The sequence below is a fragment of the Boleophthalmus pectinirostris genome, unplaced genomic scaffold (assembly GCF_026225935.1).
Source record: "Boleophthalmus pectinirostris isolate CB_2022bp ecotype Guang Dong unplaced genomic scaffold, ASM2622593v1 HiC_scaffold_13, whole genome shotgun sequence".
Lineage (NCBI taxonomy): Eukaryota > Metazoa > Chordata > Actinopteri > Gobiiformes > Gobiidae > Boleophthalmus > Boleophthalmus pectinirostris.
The window spans coordinates 18,513,451-18,533,537 of record NW_026571036.1 but is presented as its reverse complement, the minus strand read 5'-3'; the positions used below and the strand labels follow the sequence as shown (position 1 = coordinate 18,533,537).

The window sequence follows — 20,087 nt, the reverse complement described above, 5'->3', positions numbered from 1 at the left end:
TACTTCTTCCAGCTCAAAAAATTGGAAGTGAAACCAGTCCAATTCTTATTTCAGCATGCAGTGACTGTGACCAATGCGTTTTACTCAGCTCCAGTCTACAGGATGAGTTCAAGCTAATGTACATGGATCACTAAACCAAGAACATTTCTCTATATACAGTTTCCTAAAAATGCACTGATATTTGTAAGAGAATTGTTATTATGTATGAATATATATTATAACATGGGCACTCCTATGAGCTTCAAGAGGAATAGAGGCAGAGCAGGTGGTATGCTGCAGTCTCACACTGAATAATAAAAAGACATATGATGACAGCACATTCATTAAGCAGAAACTAACCCATATTCAGAGAAAAAAGCAAATGTCAATCTCTGTAGCACAGTTAGAGTGACGCACAAAGCTCTTGTCATAAGCACAAGAAAGCATTACAGCGATACAGTCATTGTGTAGCGTTCAAGTGACACAGTCCTGATAGGAGCATTAAGTGTCAGCTGAAGAAAAAAAAATAGTACAAAATAATGTGTTAAAGAGGGCCTATTGTTCTTGTGACTGCTGTACAGTTATAATCTATGAAACCCGTGGATCATTATGTCATAATTTGGACATTTTAAATTGCCATAATCATCTAAAATGACTTAATAAAAGAAACACATCAGCTCGCTCCTCTATTAGAAAACTGTGGTGACCAATGGGAGCTAAGGTCGTAATACACGTCATCATAATTAAGAGACATGGATTTGTCATCACCTCCTATAGATAGCTGCACATCACATGACTAGTGAGTGGCAGATTGTTTTCATTTGTGCCAAAATGACTATTCAACCCTGCCAAATCCTACACGGACCACCGACTGAGAAAATAAAAGCAGTGAACGTATACCAATGCTGGTGAAAAGGGGTTGATCTGCCAAATGGTGTTTTAAGAGATTAAAGATTGCACAGATCACTCTACATACAACTTTGGGGAATTAAATGGTGAGGGGGGAAACAACTATAACATGGTTAAAAACTCTAAAAAGGTGACTTTCCATAATAGGTCTGCTTTAAGACTGAACTGACTAGCACCAAAAAACAATATCCAGATAAGAATTAGTACCAAAACTAAATCCATGTATCATTTGTTCATAAATTTTTCAAAATAAAACTAAAAATAAGAAAATGAAAAAACAACTATTTTCTTCATTATTTGTCTCCAAAATGAAAATGGAAAAAAAAAAAAAAAGTTTTTTCAGTTTTTGATTTTGTGTTTAAATGGATAATGGCCGTTTCCCATTTCCGACACTCCTGGTCCTGGTTCAGTTCTAATTTATTAGTCCTGGTTTAGGACTGAGACTGGAACCAGGACCAGACCAGGACTAAGACCGGGATTAGGATCAGGACCAGACCAGGACTAAGACCGGGACCAAAATCAGGATTGAGACCGGGACCAGACTGGGACCAGACCGGGACTGAGACCAAGACTGAGACCAAGATTGAGACTGGGACGAGACCAGGACCAAACCGGGACGAGACCAGGATCAGACCAGGATTGAGACTGGGACCATACTGGGACTGAGACCAGGACTGCAACCGGTTTAGACCTGGTTTAGACATGTTTTAGTCCTGGTTCAGTCCGTATGCGGTGCAAAAGTCTGGCATCGCAGTTTAAGTCATGGAAGCGGGAAACGACTGTTATCCGTTTTCTCCATCATTAATTTAAACACAAAATTGAAAACTGAAAAAACAAACCGTTATCAGTTTTTTTCATTTTGGTTTTGGCGACAAATAATGAATAAAATAGTTTTTTCTTTTTCTTATTTTTGGTTTTATTTTGAAAAATGAATGAACGAATGATACACAGATTAAACTAGTATCAAAAACCAGACACTCATTTAAACAAGTATTATCGATACTGAAAAAGCATAAATAATACAAAACTTAATTTTAATAAGTAGTTTGATAATGGATTCGATCTTTATGAGAACTATTATAAGACCATGTGGTAATGAAAGTGTTTTTATTGTCATTTATTGTGGTATCAAAATTATGGCCTGGTGATATGGTATGGCAAAGATTTGAATGCGAGAAAAATAAAATCCTTGTGAAAGAGCGTGTAGAGCAGCTACTATGGTGGTAGTAGTGGTAGTAATGGTAGTAGCATTAGTAGTGGTCTATGCACGTATTAAACAAAAGTAAACAGCTGGATGTAGACAGCTTGTTATTGGAAAGTCATGAGGCAACTTGGATGTTTGATTTCCTTTGGCTCTACTCCCAAACAACAAACAGCAGGAGTACACTGCAGGCCAAAAGTGAGTGGAGCAGGAGTAATGACTGCACTGGGACTGGGGGCACCGCTCTCACCGATGGTCGTGATGACTGTTCCAGCGAAGAAGAACGAGGAGCTCAGGTCCCACAGGCTCGACTGGTTCACAGAGTTTCCGGAGGGATTGACTCCTGAACGCACGGCTGACACCACCTGCTGCAGAGCAAGAGAGGAAAACTCAAGTCAATACAACAACATCCAGGTTAAAAGGACAATTTAGAGCAGCAAATCTTTTGGGGATGAAGGCAAAACTGGATTGTAGACATCACTCTTCAACACTGACAAAAGTGAAGATCTTGATTTTCTTTACTTTTATTATGATCCCAGTGATGATAATGAGACAATATTTTAGCAATCCATCAAAAACTATCTTAAAAGTCCAATATTATGCAAAATTATCTCTCGCTTTAAGCCATGTGATAATATTGTTAACTCATTCAAAACATACCTGGAGTTGTTTCATTCACATGTTTGAGTAATCCTTTACTTGTCTTCAAAGCTCAAAATGCTCTGTTCTACCTTGTGATGTCAAGAAGCGGTAGTTTTCAATTTAACAGCTACCTTTTACTTTTGTTCAATAGAGACTGACAATTTCAGGGCTGAAATCAACCTGATGATTCCAGTGTAGGTGTATGGAATCTGAAAACACAGTAGAGAACTTCCTGAATTGCCACAAGACATCACAAGGTGGAACATAATGTTTTCTGTTTGAGAAAAGAACACAGCCTAAATATACAGGGTTTGTGTTTTAAACATGTGTGAATGAAAAAAAACACAACTCCAGGTATGTTTTTGATGAGGAAACAACATTATAATAGATGTTATTAGGTTCTTTTTTCAAACCAAGAGTTTGTTTTCATACCTGGCACTTTCGAATGCTCACTAGTGGTCTTCCTCAGAGTGGTCATGTGATGTTGATATGATGTGTCCGGTCAGCTGATTTAAGCAGGTTTTGGAGCTGTCTTCCTACTGGTGGAGGCAGGATTATAATGGATGGGATAAATCAGAACAAGGGGGCCTTTGTACTCTTACACACCTAGGATACTGTCCTGAAGAAGTCGGACTGCAGATTACGCAGTCATCCTGCCTCCACCAGTAGGAAGACAGCACCAAAACCTGTATAAATCAGCTGACCAGACATGTCACGTGACCACTCTGAGGAAGACCACTAGTGAGCAGTCGCAACTGTCAGGTATGAAAACAAACTCTTGGTCTGAAAAAAATAACCTAATAACATAACTTAAGGGAAGACCAAATGAACCTCATTGGACTAACATTATAATAGATCAGAAAATAGTGTAACTTGGGTCCTGTAATGTACCTGCAAGTGTATGTCACAAAACATAAATGGACAGTAAAATGAATCATACATTTGCAGAAATTTCAGTTCATATCCTTGTTTGAAAGATATATTATACTATATATGGTATTTTAATATAGACAATTTGAGGTTCTAAAATTGCATAGATCAGTTTTGTATATACACGTACCTTAAGTATAAGGTGGTGAAGAGAAAGTACTTGTCAATATCATTCATTTTACTTTACTCACACTTTGGATTTGAATTTACAACTCCAATGATACAAAAGCACAACAGCTGCACCACTGAGCCACACAACAGCCTGGAGAATAATACATCTAAGTGAACACTGGTCTGTCAGTGAATATCTGTGATGGGCCTTCTCCACTGCTCCAACTCAGCACAACACACCTCTGTTTGATTCTATAGAGAGGCTTCATAACTGAAAAGCCCCAAACATTAAAATAACATCAGCAGTCTGGCAGGTGATGTGTTTATGGTTTCAGGCTGAAAAATCTGAGGCTAAAAAATACCGCAGTATACGAATCTGTAGAAAAGAGGACGAGTTCTGCTTTAAGGAGAGATATGAGGTTGTTGTGATTACTAAACCGTCACTGTGCTGTTACACCTTACAGAGCCTTAATAATGGATAAAGACAGACTTAAGACATCATAAATAAAGTTTATTATGTAACTACTTCATTAACATCTTAAGAGTAATTCCTACAATAACCTGGGGCGACAGTAGCTCGGTTGGAGTGAGTGTTCATGTTTTGAATTCCGCTCTAGACATAAGTTGTGAGCCTGGCCATTCTTGATTAACTATTTGTTCATTATGAAGTGTTTCTTTAGACTTTATCAAAGGCTCACAACTATGAATCACAGACCAACCAACAAACCAATGTCACAGAGTTCTCAGGGAAGTAATTATGCAATTCAAAAACAAACACAGGGGGAAATACAGGAACAGGAGCCATGTGAGGCCGCAGAGTTGATGCGATATACAGCTGTTTAGCTTGAACCCAAATCCTGTCTAGTCCTATTTAAAGACTCTTTTGCTTTGTGTAGTACTGTATACAACTTTAGCATGTGTGTGGCAAGAGAAGAACAGGTGGCTAACAAGGAGTTAACTGTGTAAAATGGCTAAATGAGAGAGACAGGCGAATTAGACAGCAGCTAAGTCAACAGGAAAGACTGCACTGTTCCCCATTCAAGGCTCTCTGTCCCGACAAGGAGACTTACTGAACCAATGGAAGATTTACCTTTTTAATACAAAATACATCACACTTGAGTGATTTCTGCTCAACAATCAAAGTTTTTCAAGGTCTAAAATGTGGCTTGTTGTTTGTCAGGATAAAATGTCTTGGTAAAAAAAAAAAAAAATCTGAAAACTTCCACTGGGGAGTTGTAAAAGCAGAATTCAGCAAAATGGGAAGCCACTGTTCATGAATATTTATATTTTGCTTGCCACAGAGACCAAGAAGATTGCTTAATATTAAAACCACAGCCTTAGCAAACGTAACACTTTGTATCTAAGAGTGTAGACACTGAAAGGTTATCTAGAGTAACATCTCCTAAGCAAATATCGTCTACTAGTCTATGTTATTATAACTTTAATAGGTATTTATACTTACAGAAATATATGCTGTTAATAAATATCAAAAACGAGGTACACCTGCTTGTTTCCAAGAAAATGCTTTGTCTGGAACGCTGTATGGCAGTAAAGCTATCTATCTTACATTTATTTAATTACAGGTACTTTTATTCCTCAAAAAATACCTTAAAAATAATGACTTAATAGTGTGAGTGGGGGTGCCTCTCAACAGATTTAATTGTAACTTGGTTTGGTGTAATCTGCTTATCACCATGGACATAGATCATGTCAACAACGGAAAATTTCAGGCAAAGCAATAACATCAGGAGCAGGAGGTGGACTCTCCAGCAGAAAAATTACATAGTACAACTTTAACTACGTATACTACTTAACTTTTTAAATTTAAATTATCCAACAAAGTGATGAATTAATCCTGTCATTATAACAGCAGCAATTTAAAAAGTGTGTTTATGCAAAAGAAGTGATTAACTGGATCAGAGCCTCCATTGTTGAAAGAGCACTCTCAGCTTTTTACACTAACCACACTTGAGCAGACTGAGACAGGACCGGGGTCAGAGCAAAGTGAGGAGTTTGTCTTTGTTCATCTGTCTTCCTCAGTGACAGTGAGGGAGCACTTCATTAACAAAGTGAGATAACAGAGAGGCACAGTCCCACAGCTCAAACAGGAATGGATGGTACACCAGAGGAACACGAGAGCTGCTGACAGTCAATATGTTGCGTCTACAGTTGTCCAAAAATCCATACACAAGAAATCAATAAGGAAATAAGATACTCATTGAGAGGTAGATCTTTAATAGGACCAAGCTTGACCTTTCCTTGATAGTTTTAGAGTGGCTTTGATTTCAGAACTAATAAACAACTATGAATAAATACTCTAAATGTTGAAAATTACATTCTATTGTATTTTAATGATCACTGTGATGTATTAGTTAGTATTAAGTATCAAACCCTTTCCTTAGTACTGAAATCAAGTTTGAAATTTTAGTATGTTTTGTTAGGATTGAATCTGTTTGGGGGAGACACAACATATATAGAGCTGAAAGAGGACATACTGAAATATGAAATAATACAGTGCATAGGTGGTTCTAAAAGGTAAAAATCTTGACTTTTATTTAAAATTGTGAAAAAATTAAAACCTTGCACCAATATAACAGGGAAAGTCAACTCATAAAGATGATGGCATGGGAATTGAACCAGCAACCTCCTTGTTCTGAGGCAGTTGTTTAGTGCACAGTAATTCAACTATAATTTAAGTATTTACCACATTTATTTTGTATTATTCAAATCATAATTACTCCAACAAAGCTATAAGAATATAAATAAATTCATAACATTATTCTGTAGTGAATATCTTGCACCATATTTCCTCAAGATAATAAAATCAAACTGCACATTGGTAATTGATAAAAAAAATAAAAAAAAATGATGGTCAAAATTTGGGGTTTAAATACTGGTAACTCTTACTTAATGCTCATTTTAATGTCCAAATACGCACAAGTGCTTTCTTAAGACGGCCACCACAGGTGTCCAACAATCAAATCTTGGCTCAGGTTCATTTGCGTCACAACTCTGTGTCCCCTTCATTTCCTGTCTGATTAATGTCGGCCTTTACCTAATAGAGAAAATCCAAAAATAACATGTGCAAACTCTGATGAACTATTCATAATTCAGACAGATTTTAATTCCGAAAAGCTTGACTCAAAGTAGAAAATGAATGTACTGTTTTGGCACTAATGTTTGTTAAATCACTTGACGATTGAGGCCAAGCACTTTTTTTTTTTCTTTTAAACCAGGACACATGTGAGAATTGCCAATTGAAGTCACAGAAGAAATTAATGACTCTTTTGAAAATGAGTGTCATTCTTTTTGATTGTGAGTAGTAAGTCAACAACAAGCACCACCATCCAAAAGAATCGTTGCACTGCACTTTCAGCAATCACTGTATATGGTTATAGATCTAGATATAGATATAATGAGGGTAAACAAATAGCAAACCGTAGTCATTACTGTTGTCTAGAAGAACATCTCACGTGAAAAAGTTGACATCTAATTTAAAATAACAACCTAGTCTAGAAACAATGCAACATATTGACTTGGGCCTTAGGGGGTCAGAATCCCATTAAAATACCACTGAAACGGCCATAGTGGTCACAACGAACTAATAGGAACAAAGTCAATTTCTGGAGAGTGTAAACACTGATATTTCTAAACAAGACTGTATTGGGGTTTGGCTATAGTATTTGGTACTTGGTGCATAATACGGTGGGTACAGGTTAACAGCAGAGCACAATGTCTGAGAATACTACTTACATGTTTAAGTATAAGCAATATATACAGAAACAGATGCTGTGTACCAGATTATGGCAAAGTAGTTGTATAATCATCTACAGGCCCACACTTTAGGGAATAAATTCAATTCAAAATTAAATTATCATAAAAAAGACAAACAAAGCACACTGGACAGTTTTTGACCCTAACACAGCACACAGCCTCACGCAGCATCATTAACAGCCTAATGATGATGATGTGTGAGCTTCTGTGGTCACACATCATAGATTAGCTTGAGCTTCTAAAATACATGGTTAACCCAGCGTTTTCTGCTTTTCACCAGCTTTGCACTTACATCACATACAAAAATTCCAGCAAGAATTCTAAACTAGCAAAATGCCAAAAATATATATCAGTATATATACTAAGTAAGTATTGTATTCACACTCAGTTGCATGAAGTACAATGTATAGTGAAGAGCTTTGAATTCCCTCTTTGATACAACTCTCCACTGAGCTGAGATTTGTCTAACGGGGCTTCATCTTTACTTAAAGCTTTGAGTATTTTCAGTACTGCTTGAGATTCTGAGTTGCAGGTCACATTTATTCAGTGTAGCGATTTTCTCCCTCCTTGGGCTATAAAGAGTGCATTACAACAATGAACTATTCAACCCTCATCAGCGGCTCATTCATACACTGTATGGTCCTGACCCAAATAGTATGAAACCTTTGTGTTAAAGTGTGCTGTGACTTTGCAGAGCCTTTAACCATCTTATAGTTGTTTTGTCTCACCATTTACTCACAAGTTGTATTTGCACTGATTTATGTACATTAAATAATTTGAGATTAATAGCTTAATAGCTATAACTATATAGCAGACGCAAGTACAATAGGTTTTCTTTAACTAATAATTACATTAACTGGTGCCTTCTCAGAGGTTTTACTGTGAACATGACAAATCCTACCTTGACCAGGTTCTCCAGCTCACTAGTGTTGACACAGGAGTGCATGGAGAGGAACTTTATCTTTTGATCCAGGATGGTCATTTGCTGTTTGCTCTCATGGGGCTGCTCCAGAGCTTTAAACACTGTGGCTCCAATGATGAGGTATAGCACTACCAGGAAGAAGATGGCCGACACAGTTTTCCACCTCATGACGGTGATCCTGGTGTCACACTCATCATCCTCAGGGGGGGTCAGCACCACGGGTTTGGCTGAGAAGGACAGGCGAGGCTTGGAGTTGTTGGCAGCAGACTTCGGGTCCAGGAGGTCAGGTGCGGCCACTGCATAGGACAATGTCAGACATCAGAAGTCCTCATTTCACAAGATGCATTTTGACTAAGTTAAACTTAAGTACCCACCCATTTCTTATCATATACCAAAGTTTTTTTCCCCTAGAAAGTGAAAGCACTGCTTGAAAATAAAGACACCACAGGCAGTCTTTATCTTTTTAGATACATTAGGTCTTTATCTATTGTAAACTAGAAAGAATAAACATGTGAATCACTATAAAGGTTGGGATGATTGGCTGTGCCAGGGTGGCCCACCTGCTTCACGTCTCAGTCTGAAAAGCTGCTCCAGAGCGTGTATCAATGTACTAAGGGTGTGTGAAAAGGTTTGTGAGAGCCAGGAACAAGTTCATCTGATTTTTTTTTAAATGTCGTGATTATGCGCAGCACTCCACTACATCTGAAACAGGCTGTGGTTCCTCAAATCCACACTCCCTCTCTGTAACCCATTTGTCTTTAAATCCATTTCGAGTCATAAAGCTCTCAACCCAGAGCTATCATATCCATTGATTAGCTGCCCCACTTCCCTCTTCTGTTATAAAGAAACGACCTAGGAGGCCAGAACTCCACTGCCACAGGCTACTGAAGATCATTCTTTACTATTCGCTGTTGACTATCTAAGCAACTATTATTTAAATGTAAAATCTGCATAATCGCTCTAAACGTGCAACTAAATGCGAAATTGAAAGCCAACGCATGCCGCTTTTTGACTCAGGGGCACAAAGTAAATAGGCAAAGGCACTAAGGCGCATTAAATATTTAACAGTGTTTCGCGCTCTGCAAACAGGCTGCTCTGCTACACTACATGGAATTACATAACCGCCCCACGAGGTCTTAATTGTCAGAAATTTATTGTCAACAACTTATGGAGACTGCGCGCCAAACAACACAATGCACACTCATTACATTACTCTATTTTTCACTGGCTTTTCGGTGTTATGACACATGCCACACTGCTTTACAAATGTCCGGCATTCTTAATCTGCACAAATTATAATGGAACTGGAGATAAATGGCAGATTCAGTTGGCTATGCTCAAGAATGCAAGAGAAATGAGCTATGTAGCCTACTTCCAAATGCAAATGATTAGATTAAGAGATAAAAGTTACAAGAACAAAAATATATTTATATGAAGAGTACTTCTTCTGAAACATAAAAATATAAGCTATACATTGTGGGCACTTACTTCTCTACCATCTCCTCTTTCTTAGTTTTCCCATCGACGAAGCTTCTTCATGTAAAAAACAAAATCCTTCACAAATCAGCGTTGCTTTGCGTCTTCCATTTGCCCACGAAGAGATGTGCCTGAGCGACACATGGTCCACTCCACAGTGCGCGCGTGATGCGCTCCCATTTCTGCAGAAAAAACATTCAGAACACGGCGTTCCGACCTCGACTAGTATGAAAACACTCAAACCTTTTCTACCAGTTTCGTACTAGGAATAAGCAAAAACATTGCGCCCGGAATGATGCTTTTGTTTGTCCTCGTGTTTGAGATGAGCGGAGAGAGTGAACTGAGTGGATGTACGCTTTGCGCAGAGCCCTCTCTAAGAGGTGGAGACAGTGATGGAGAGAGAGGTGCCTCCTGCCTTCTTCAAACTTCATCACTGGTGTGAAAAGTAACTTAATGAAATAGCCCATATCTGTAGACCAATGTCGCTGTAACCTGGTAATACACATCGTCTACTGAAATAAAATGAACAAGAATCATTGAAAATGTGTAGGTAGTGTGGTTCCATCTGAAAGAATCGCATTTACTAAAAGATGCATTTTGAAGACTAAAAATAAAACCATCCCCTCACTGTTACATTTGAACACTTGTATAGGAGAACAAGAGCATGGATAGATTTGAAAATGTCAAAAGTCTATTAAAATTGGACTGTACATAAGAATATATTTGACATATAGGCTTAAGAGCTGTCTTACACATTGTTAAAGAGGCAAAACTAGACAACTACAACATAAGTGCTGCATGTTGTCCCGAAATAGAAATCCAAAGACATGCATCAATGTCATACAGTAAAGATTTAACCCAATACATTAATGCAGCCAGTGTATTTTATGGCCAAATTCACCTTGAGGCAGGTGAACAACAGCCTGATGAGGGCCTTCCACTAATTTGATTGTCCACTGGCTTCCTGTCCTGTGTGTGTACGTGTGTGCGTGTGTATGTGCTTGTGTGCATCAGATGTATTGATTCCATTTGCATGAGCTAATACTCCTAATTGAAGGAGCTCAGTCAGCTGGTTCTCTACACTGCCGTCACAATCTGAAAAGCCCAAGGGGAGACAGTAACCATGACCAATGAGAGCAGACCAACATGTAGAAAAAACACCTTCTGGATATTTGACATAGGAAGCAGTATTATTTCATTTAAAAATGAATCCAATTGCTTTAACATTCTCAAAGGAGAGCAGTACTTTAACCAGGTTTAAAGGTCCACTAGGTCACGTTTGTGGTGGGAGTTCAGACTTCACCTGGTCTTATGTTATTGCTTTTCTTTGAAGGTTCCTATATGACATATACAAAACAAAAATCTCCATAGAGACAAGCAGGACATCACCAGGCCAAATTACAGGTCAGATCAAGAGGCATATGCCTACTCCTGCAGTAAGAAGGCAGGTTTTTCCATGTATAGTTTTGCAATAAAACCACCTTTTATTAAATAATTGCAAGGTTGATATGTTTAATGCCATACTGTGGAACATTTAAAGACATTTAAGGAGAATAGATGACCCTTCACCAAAAATGTAAATACTGGTTACATTTTTCCAAAGGTTCCAGACCCTATATTCAAATGGTTATAATTTTATGTCTGACTGTGTAAAGTGTGATACAGTGTCAAAAGATCAATGCACAATATTGTTTAGTCTTTTCACACAGAAGTACTGTATGTGTCTCCTGTCTCAAAGAGGAAACTCTATGGCGGTCGGTGCAGTCATCAGTCATGGTGGGGGGTTGAGCGTGAGAGGCTCTCTGAACTGTAGGCCATTACATCTGAAGTTCAGACAGGCCCAATGGTGGGTGGGACTGAAAGGGCCACATTTGGTTCAAGACTAATTGGGTGAGTGCTCCAGTGAACACCAGTGAAATATTGCCATCAAAGCCTTCTTCCTGTCTCCCCTTGTTTCTGAGGAAGAGTCTGAAAAAGTGTGTTTCCTCTATATGCTTTTTCACCAATCAAATGTAACAAAGCACTAAGGAGTAAAGCCATTTAAAGTAGAGTAAAAATATTCATTACCACGAGGTTGAATTACATGGAAGTAGTTTCATGTAGGATCATTCAAACATAAAACAAAACAACAAAAAACAACTTCAGGTATGCTGTTGATGTACACCTTTATAACATGAACATGAAAAGTTTCTCTTGTTTTCCAGAACTACAGCTTCTGTCATCTTTTGAGCCTATCCAATATTTTAACTAGTTTATTTGTCTACATGATCACTCTAGTGTCAATCATTTCATATTTTTTTAGTTATAATATATGCAATTTCAACAGTCTATCTTCTACAGACAATCATTTGTGCCAAAAAGATCAATTTAAAAACTCATCTTATTGAAATGAACAATGACTTATCTTTAATTGCCTGATCTCTTATTATGCTTGCTTCACACCATTACCCACAAGGTAATTTGCAGAAATATAAAAGCAGCCAAACTTCCGCTGGCTTCTTATCGACTCTACAGTAAGGTGGTCATGTAGCGCAGCAAAATAAATTAAAGTTAGTCATGCAAAACCTTAGAAGAGCCTGGTTTATTCCCCTGACGTGCATATATATTGATGTTTGCTTTGCCCCAACATCACTGCAAACCAATGGTGAGAAGCTGTGACAGTTTAGATCTCATTAATTTTCTCCTAAAGGCCCATTAACTTGTATTTTTTTCCGGATATTATGCTCTGTGGAGAATGACGCCTGCACCTTAATATAGCATAAGTGACACAATTATTAGTATGGCACAGTAAGTAAGAACTTTGCGTAGTCACCTGCATGAGACCTTTATCGTGGTTTATTTTATCAGGCTGTGTTAATTAAAGGCCCCAAATTAGGCTGTTTTGTATCCCCTCAGAATCATACCTGGTATTGTGTTTTGTTTGATTCACACATGTTTAACACCCAAACCCTCAAATAACCTTGTGACGTCTTGTGGTAATGAAAGAAGTACCTCCACTGTGTTTTAATCTCCATCCACCTTCACCTGAATCATTTGGATAATTTCTGGAATTTCCAATCCCTACTGAATAAAAGTTAAAAGATAGCTGCAATCACAAAGTAGAACAGAACATTTTGATCTTTGGGGATCTAGACAAAGCAGGATTACTCAAACATGTGTGAATAAAACAAAACACATCTTCTGGCATGTTTTTGAGGAGGTAACAGCATTATAACATGGCTTCAAGCTCACAATTATTCACAATTTTGCGTAATATAGGACTTTTAAACAGAAAAAAAGGGTTATTAACAGGTCTGGTTCATCTTGGGGATCTCACAAGCAGCAGATAATCACTGAGAAAATGGAACAATCTGGCAGTGAGCGCTGGAGAGCTGGGGGTTTAAGTACTGAGCTTGATTGTGAACAGACTCAGGTGTACATACCCAGAGCCCACTCCCACCGGCAGAAGTGCAAGCCTGAAAAAAAAAAGACCACAGGAGACAGAACCAGGAAACAACACAAATGCACATCGTAGAATTGAACCATAACACCATAAATTGGATTCAACATTAACATAAACAATTCTTCACATATAGCATTTTGAGAGAGAAGTACTTTAAATCCCCAAACATAAAAAAAACAAACATTTAAAATATCAATGGACTGCATTTGAAATGGGTATAGGGAGTACAGTCTACAGTCTGGGTTGCTTCACAAATGCACTGTAACTCTATTGACTCACACAATACCACAAAAATATACAGAATAACCTTCAACTATAGAGTCCTTCCTGACGAAACCTATAGAGAGATACTCAGGCAATAAAAAAAAAACTCTCTCTACTTCACCTCATTTTAAGTTGGCATAGAATTTTAGATTTTAGTATACAATTTTTAAAACACAAACTTCAAAATGTTCTTGCGACAGTCTAAGTTGACGACATTTTCCTGCAATTGCAAGGTGCATGTCTCATAAGGACACTGGCTTTGCATATAATTTCTAACAGATAATATAATGTCATTTCTTATGTTATCAAAATTGTTGGAACCATATTGCCTTGCCGTATGTAGCGCTAATTGCAATTTATTACTATAAAAGGGGAGGAAAAAGCGCACTCAGCTGTTGCAGTCTAGAGGTTAACAGTCTTTTGATCGTCATCTATGGAGTGTTGACATCCGTGTATTATGTGGATGGCTAAAAGATATGCCAATGAACATTAAGGAACACAATATTTTGGACGCTATTTTTATGGAAGACACACATCCAAGACACCACACACAGGGCAAGTTTTGGCTGCTACAGTGATGGTGTGAAATAACTTTACTTTAAACTTTTCAGCAGCATAAAAAGGCAGTTTACTTCTAGAGAAATATAGGTTTCGGGAGTGATTTCCACAGTGACTGACAGACTGGCGAATTGTAACCAAACAAGAACAAAGCTAATGTTTGTCTGAATGCTGACTATATTGAGGAAAAACATGGGGATTTAAACATGCAACATTTCATCCGTTGCTTTAAAGACAGAAAATGGAGAAGAAAGCTGTTGCTCTATCGATGAGTCACAGAACTATACCCCCTTTTTGTAGTGACTCAGTCCTCTATTTCATTTCATTAAAGAGGGCATACTATGCAGAGGAGGTATTTTTAGCTATCTATATCGTTGTTCCCTCAGAGGTTTTAGATGTCATCAATACACATTTCAGTAATTTAGTGATCTCTCCCAGACCCTATTCAAACCCTCCTTTCTGTTTGCTTAGCTGTAAGATTCTGTATGACGATGCCAAATCTAACAAACCTGACAAACCTGATCTGATGTGTAGTAGTTTCAATAGTGGGATGCACACTGGTTGTGTTACAGCAGTGCTCTGAAGGGGGAATGAATTAGCACATAGAGTTAATACATTGTTTTTGGTAAATACTTGCATTTTCAAACCAATAAAAGTTATAGTATAGTATGTTAGCAGTTAATACCCTGTAAAAGTGAATATATATTCTTAAATATTTTCTTTTTTTCCCCTTTATCATTTCTATTATCTTATTTACCAGAGTAAATTACAAGTGTTATAGGGGTGGCCACTGGAGTAGACAATGAAAGTGCTCAGACAAGATTCAAATCTCTGTCCGTCAACTAGACAAGCAAACATCCAGTCATTACTCCCAGTTTATACACACAGAGCTCAAGATGTATTTTTCAATCACTTCTGCCCTAATGCAAGTGTTTGTGTTTGTGTTTGCGTCTGCCAATGTTGAAATGGATTATCAGTGAGTTACCTGCGCATAGACTGCCAATTCAATTACTCTGAAATATAAAGGTGCAAGAGGTGCTTTGAAGAAACCACTCGCCGCAGGGAAAGAAATCAGTTTGGAGTGAAAGAGGTGCTCCAGAGTTATCACAAAAATATCATTATTTACAAGGCCTTTCAGAGATTTGAGCTGTATTTGAATGTGCAAGAATGCTGCCATGAATACTTAACTTTTCTGAGTTATTTGTTGTTCACAGTGAAAATACGGTTTATAATTTTCATGAGGATGGTCCAGCACCTTCTTTACATCTCCTATTATGAACGTACATCTTTGCACTACCCAAGCTTGTCACCATGGAGATGTTATTGCTTTGCCTAGAGTGACAACACAGGTCAGATCTAGGGAAAGGCGAGAAGACTTCGAGTAAGAATGCATGCTTTTCAAAGTATTTGTTTAGCAATAAAGCAACTGTAATTAAATAATTGCAACATGTAAAACTTTAATGCCATACTGGGGAACATCAAGGTGAAGCAATTACATCTCCATAGTAACAAGCAGTGATAGTGTAAAGATGCATGTTCATAAATAAGGCAGCAATCTCAGGAGGATGATGCAATTCATAGAAAGTCTGTATTTTTGTTAGACTGGGACATCTTTTTTTTTTTTTTTTTTTTTTTGTTGTTAAAAGAACATTTGGATCAAAGGGTTCAGCTACAATTCATTTTTACTTTTGATTTGTTGGCAATGTTCTCTGTGCCTGTTACTGTTCTTGAGGAGAAGCTTTCAAAAGTAAAGAATTCTTCTCTCAGAATTGGCATGGTATATTTTTGCTCAATTGCTAGTCTTGTCTCTCTGCACAAAGCCTCTTCACTATTGCCAATATGTTGATTTTGAGCCCTTAGTTACTTATGAATTTTCAGTGAACTGTAAATAAAAACGACATCCCTTCAGAAGAGACACACAGAGAAGGAAATGTTCTGTATCTGAGTCAAAAGGAAATCCTGTACAGCAGCTTTTGTTTGAGGGGATCAATTCATGCCTAATGGGTGGGCACATCTGGGCTTTGAGAGAGAAAACAGATTGTTATGTGGTCCGACTTTGAAACGAAAAATGAAAATGAGACTCTGTGCCACTGAGCAAAGGACATTTTGCCTCCACTGTCACCTCTCCCACACATACTGTAGCTGTGGGTTAATGAAGATACATGTTAGGAAGAGGGTATACTGCTGACTGAGGCTATTGCACACAGATATAGTGAGGTTAAAAAACTGCATGTGAGAGCAGCTGTCCCTGTCTTGTGATTGGTCGGTGACAGTAGAGTAATTTAGTGCCCAAGCAGAGGAGTAAGGAGGCTCTCAGGGGGACTCTTAGGTGTGATGGAACACACATTTAGCTGCTACAACCTGAAATGAGAAATGGGTTTAAAACAGTTGTGGACAACAAAACACTGTGGATGTGTGGCAGCACTACAGATACTGACTCCAGCCACCAGGGGGCAGTGTAGAGAGAAAGGATCAATATAGCATTTACCTCCTTTTGCAAGTATATTTCTTAAGTTGTCCATTATCATTCTGGTTGTATGGTTTTGCATAATGCTGCTATACTCTATACAGCAAATGAGTTATATACAGATCTGTTTACATACGTCGCCCATAAAAAGGTTGCATTGTTGACTTTGCCCATCACAGATAAAATAGTCCAAAAAGTTATTATCATTTTCACATGTACTGAGAGTTGTTCCTTTACAGAGAGAAAGTCAGTCAAACCTATTCCTTTTATTGTGCTCAGTTTACCTGTTCATTGAAAACACATAATTGCACATAAATAGTGAATATTTTACACAAATCAGGTTACTTTACATAAGATTTTAGCAGCATCCATTTGAATGAATAGGATCTCCACTTAACTGCAAGTGCCCGTGTGGGTAGCGGTCAGAAGTGTAGTGGGCAGGTGGGAATAAAGTGGCTTAGTTGAATGCTGCTCCTTAATTATGCCTAATGTTCTTTCTTTTGCTTTGTACGTTACAGAAAAGTCACACAAAAATATTTTCAAACCAAAATATGCCATTTGCAAGAAATATACCAGCTCTAAATCACTGTCATTTGTGCTTGTGGCTTAATCTTCTCCTCCTACACTGTCATGGCTCTAGTCTTGCTGCTCTTTCCATCTGCATGAACCAAGATTATGGTGGTACTGTGCCATTTGCGTGCACCAGACAGAAGCAGAAGAGCTGGTCCCTTTGGGCCATGTGTCGGTGTTAGCACTCAGCTTTGCAGCAAGACGAAGTCTGTGTGAGTGAAGTGCGAAAATTAAAGAGGAAAATCCACCCAAAGGCAAGGACAAACATGGCTTTTCCACCGCAGTGTCCCCGAGACAGAACAAGGCTAAAGTAAACAGGCTCAGAAAACAACCTAATTTTTACATAGAAATCCAAGTCAGTGAAAGAGTGAAAGTGTAGCCATCTTATTTCCTAGGTTACATAACAGATATCAGACCTGAACCTTTTGATTTTATTGCCATTCTCAAAGAAAACAACAAATTAAGTTCAGAGCATCAAGCACTCATAGTTTTGATGTAAAATACCAAAGGTGCAAGAGTCTAACCTCACAAATGAACCCTTGTCTACACTGGTTTCCAGGAAAAAAAATAGCATTTTTTATTTCCTGAGCAATGTTGTCTTGACAACTGACAGAGAATATCTAGCAATGCAGCTTTAATGAGGTGTTCCTATCATGTTGTCCAAGGTGACTACATACAGTAGAAGCCCTGTCAGTTTGTTGTGCATGAAGCTGCATTAGACTAGTGGTCATACTGTACACAGTCACTCTTACTAATATGGTTTTATATCGAATACTTTTAAACTCATTATGTGTCTTACATGTCCAACCCTTTTTGCACCAAGGAATCTTTACCCATTTCTCGTCTGTCTCATTTACCACACGTCAATCAGCACAGCCCAATCAATATTATTCCCATTGAGAAAAATCCATACAATTGAACCGAACTCTGATATTTAACTCTGCCACCACATCCTCCAACACCAGAGGCCAAAGCGACCTCTTGATATTTTTCCGACAAATGACTTTGAACGCATCACTCGCAGCCAGCTTTAGCCCAGAGATGTTATTATGTGGTGGGGTTTTGATCACGAAATTCTCCCTCCCCTCTCACACTGACTTTGTAGTTACAGTTTCGCCTCTGCACGCTGTAGCTGCTCATTATGCCTAGTGGATCAGGCTTGTGTCATACTTGGATCGCAGGCTTTGTATAGAGCTATATCTTCCATGCCGACAATACAAGAGCTGATTAGTGTGTTTTTCCCTTCAGGATAACACACACACACACAATGCTTTCTAAAACCCCCAATCAGCAAATCAAGTGTTGCATAATAAGGGCACTGTTCATATGCCATAAAAGCCATGTTACCCACAATGCAACAGAGCAGACAGTTTTATTTGTGGCTCTTCAAGGGACTTGACTTGAAGTGAGATTGATGGTGATCTTTGCAAAGCTGTCATTCACAGAGTAGAAAAGGAATCTGTTGTTTTTGTGCTCTTTGACTTCAATGTGTTTCTTTTTTTTTTCCACACACATTAAAACTGTCTTGCTTCACATCACAATGGTGGAATAAGTCACAGGGACTGAATTGTCACACCTCATGTTTGTTTCAAATCACTACTGCCCTGTGCTCTGTATCAGCTGTGGTTCCATGTTGTCGTGGACGTTTGTTTGTATTTGACCTTTTGGTTTGAAATGGGGGTGAAGACTGATGAGACACATTCAGTCTGGATGAAGCATGTGTCAAGGATCATTAGTATTGAAGTTGTAACTGTAGACTGCATATATAAATGCTGACCCGCTAGGAAGAGAGCACTTGGGCACTTCCAGCTCCATCAACTCCATTTGACTTCACATTGAAAAACTGTCACCCCTGTGTCTGTAACTGCTGCAGTGAGCCTGATCATTTTGGTCTGAAAATGTTTATATTATATATATTATATTAACCAGCTCTACACTTTCCTGGTGTTTTTATTTTTGCTATTTTGCCAGTAAATAAATTCGTATTTCTAATTTGAAATTTGGCTCCAAATTTACATCTGTAATTCTAGCCTCTTGAACTTCATTTGATGCTATGGGTGACACCACACCTTTGTCCACTTCTTTATACACTCTATGGTTGTAACATTTGATTTTATGTTTTAATGCTCTGCAGTAGGCTAGCCACAGGTGTTATTTGTAACTTTTAATCTCTATTTTGCTGATGCTCCATAAACAAAAACAACAACTCTTACTGATACTTTCTGGACATTGACGAGTTCATTTTTTTTCTAAGCACAATGCAGTGTTTGAAGAATGTGCTGCAGTGTGGGGCTTATTCTGTCAGTGTCAGCTTTAAATCAGCTTATAGGTCTGGACTGAAAAATGGAGCATCAGGCTGCTCCATGTCCTTTATATAAGACACCTTCATAATTACATCATCAATATCAGAGCTGGAAAATGACATCTGAAAAATGACATGAAGAAGAAAAAAACTAAACACAAAACCTATTTATGAATCATAAATCATCAAAGTGACCTTTCAGTGGAGGAAACTCTTGATTTATGTTAAGCTTTCTTGTTAAACATTACCATAGAATTAGCCTTTGGTAGTCTCTAATGGGACAATTTTGAATATTGGTTTGTCAGTGTTTTAAGTCAGATGCCCTTCTTCATGCAATTTGTACATTTATCGTGGCTTGGGGCTAACTCAGTGGTGATCTACTTTGTACTTTGCACCTATTTGAGATGTCCTGTGTCTGTGAAAAGAGTTTTATAAGGATATATTCACTGATTGACATTGTTGTTTAATATACTTTGATTTCAAATATGCAAAAAATACTACTTGAAATTCTGCTATATTAAAATCAAATCAAATTAAATT

The 20,087-nt window shown here is 38.0% G+C and overlaps 1 protein-coding gene across 1 annotated transcript in view; it reads right to left on the bottom strand.

Moving 5' to 3' along the window:
* LOC110154405 (potassium channel subfamily K member 2) overlaps positions 1–10,260 on the bottom strand; it is a 28,032-nt gene extending 17,772 nt beyond the window's left edge. Inside the window, exons 1-3 of the mRNA XM_055149420.1 lie at positions 9,957–10,260; positions 8,448–8,764; positions 2,340–2,457 (exon numbers count right to left, since the gene is read on the bottom strand). Of these exons, the coding sequence (XP_055005395.1) occupies positions 2,340–2,457; positions 8,448–8,764; position 9,957 (436 nt within the window). The 5' untranslated portion in view covers positions 9,958–10,260. The remainder of the gene's footprint in view (positions 1–2,339; positions 2,458–8,447; positions 8,765–9,956) is intronic.
* Positions 10,261–20,087: the final 9,827 nt, after the last annotated feature.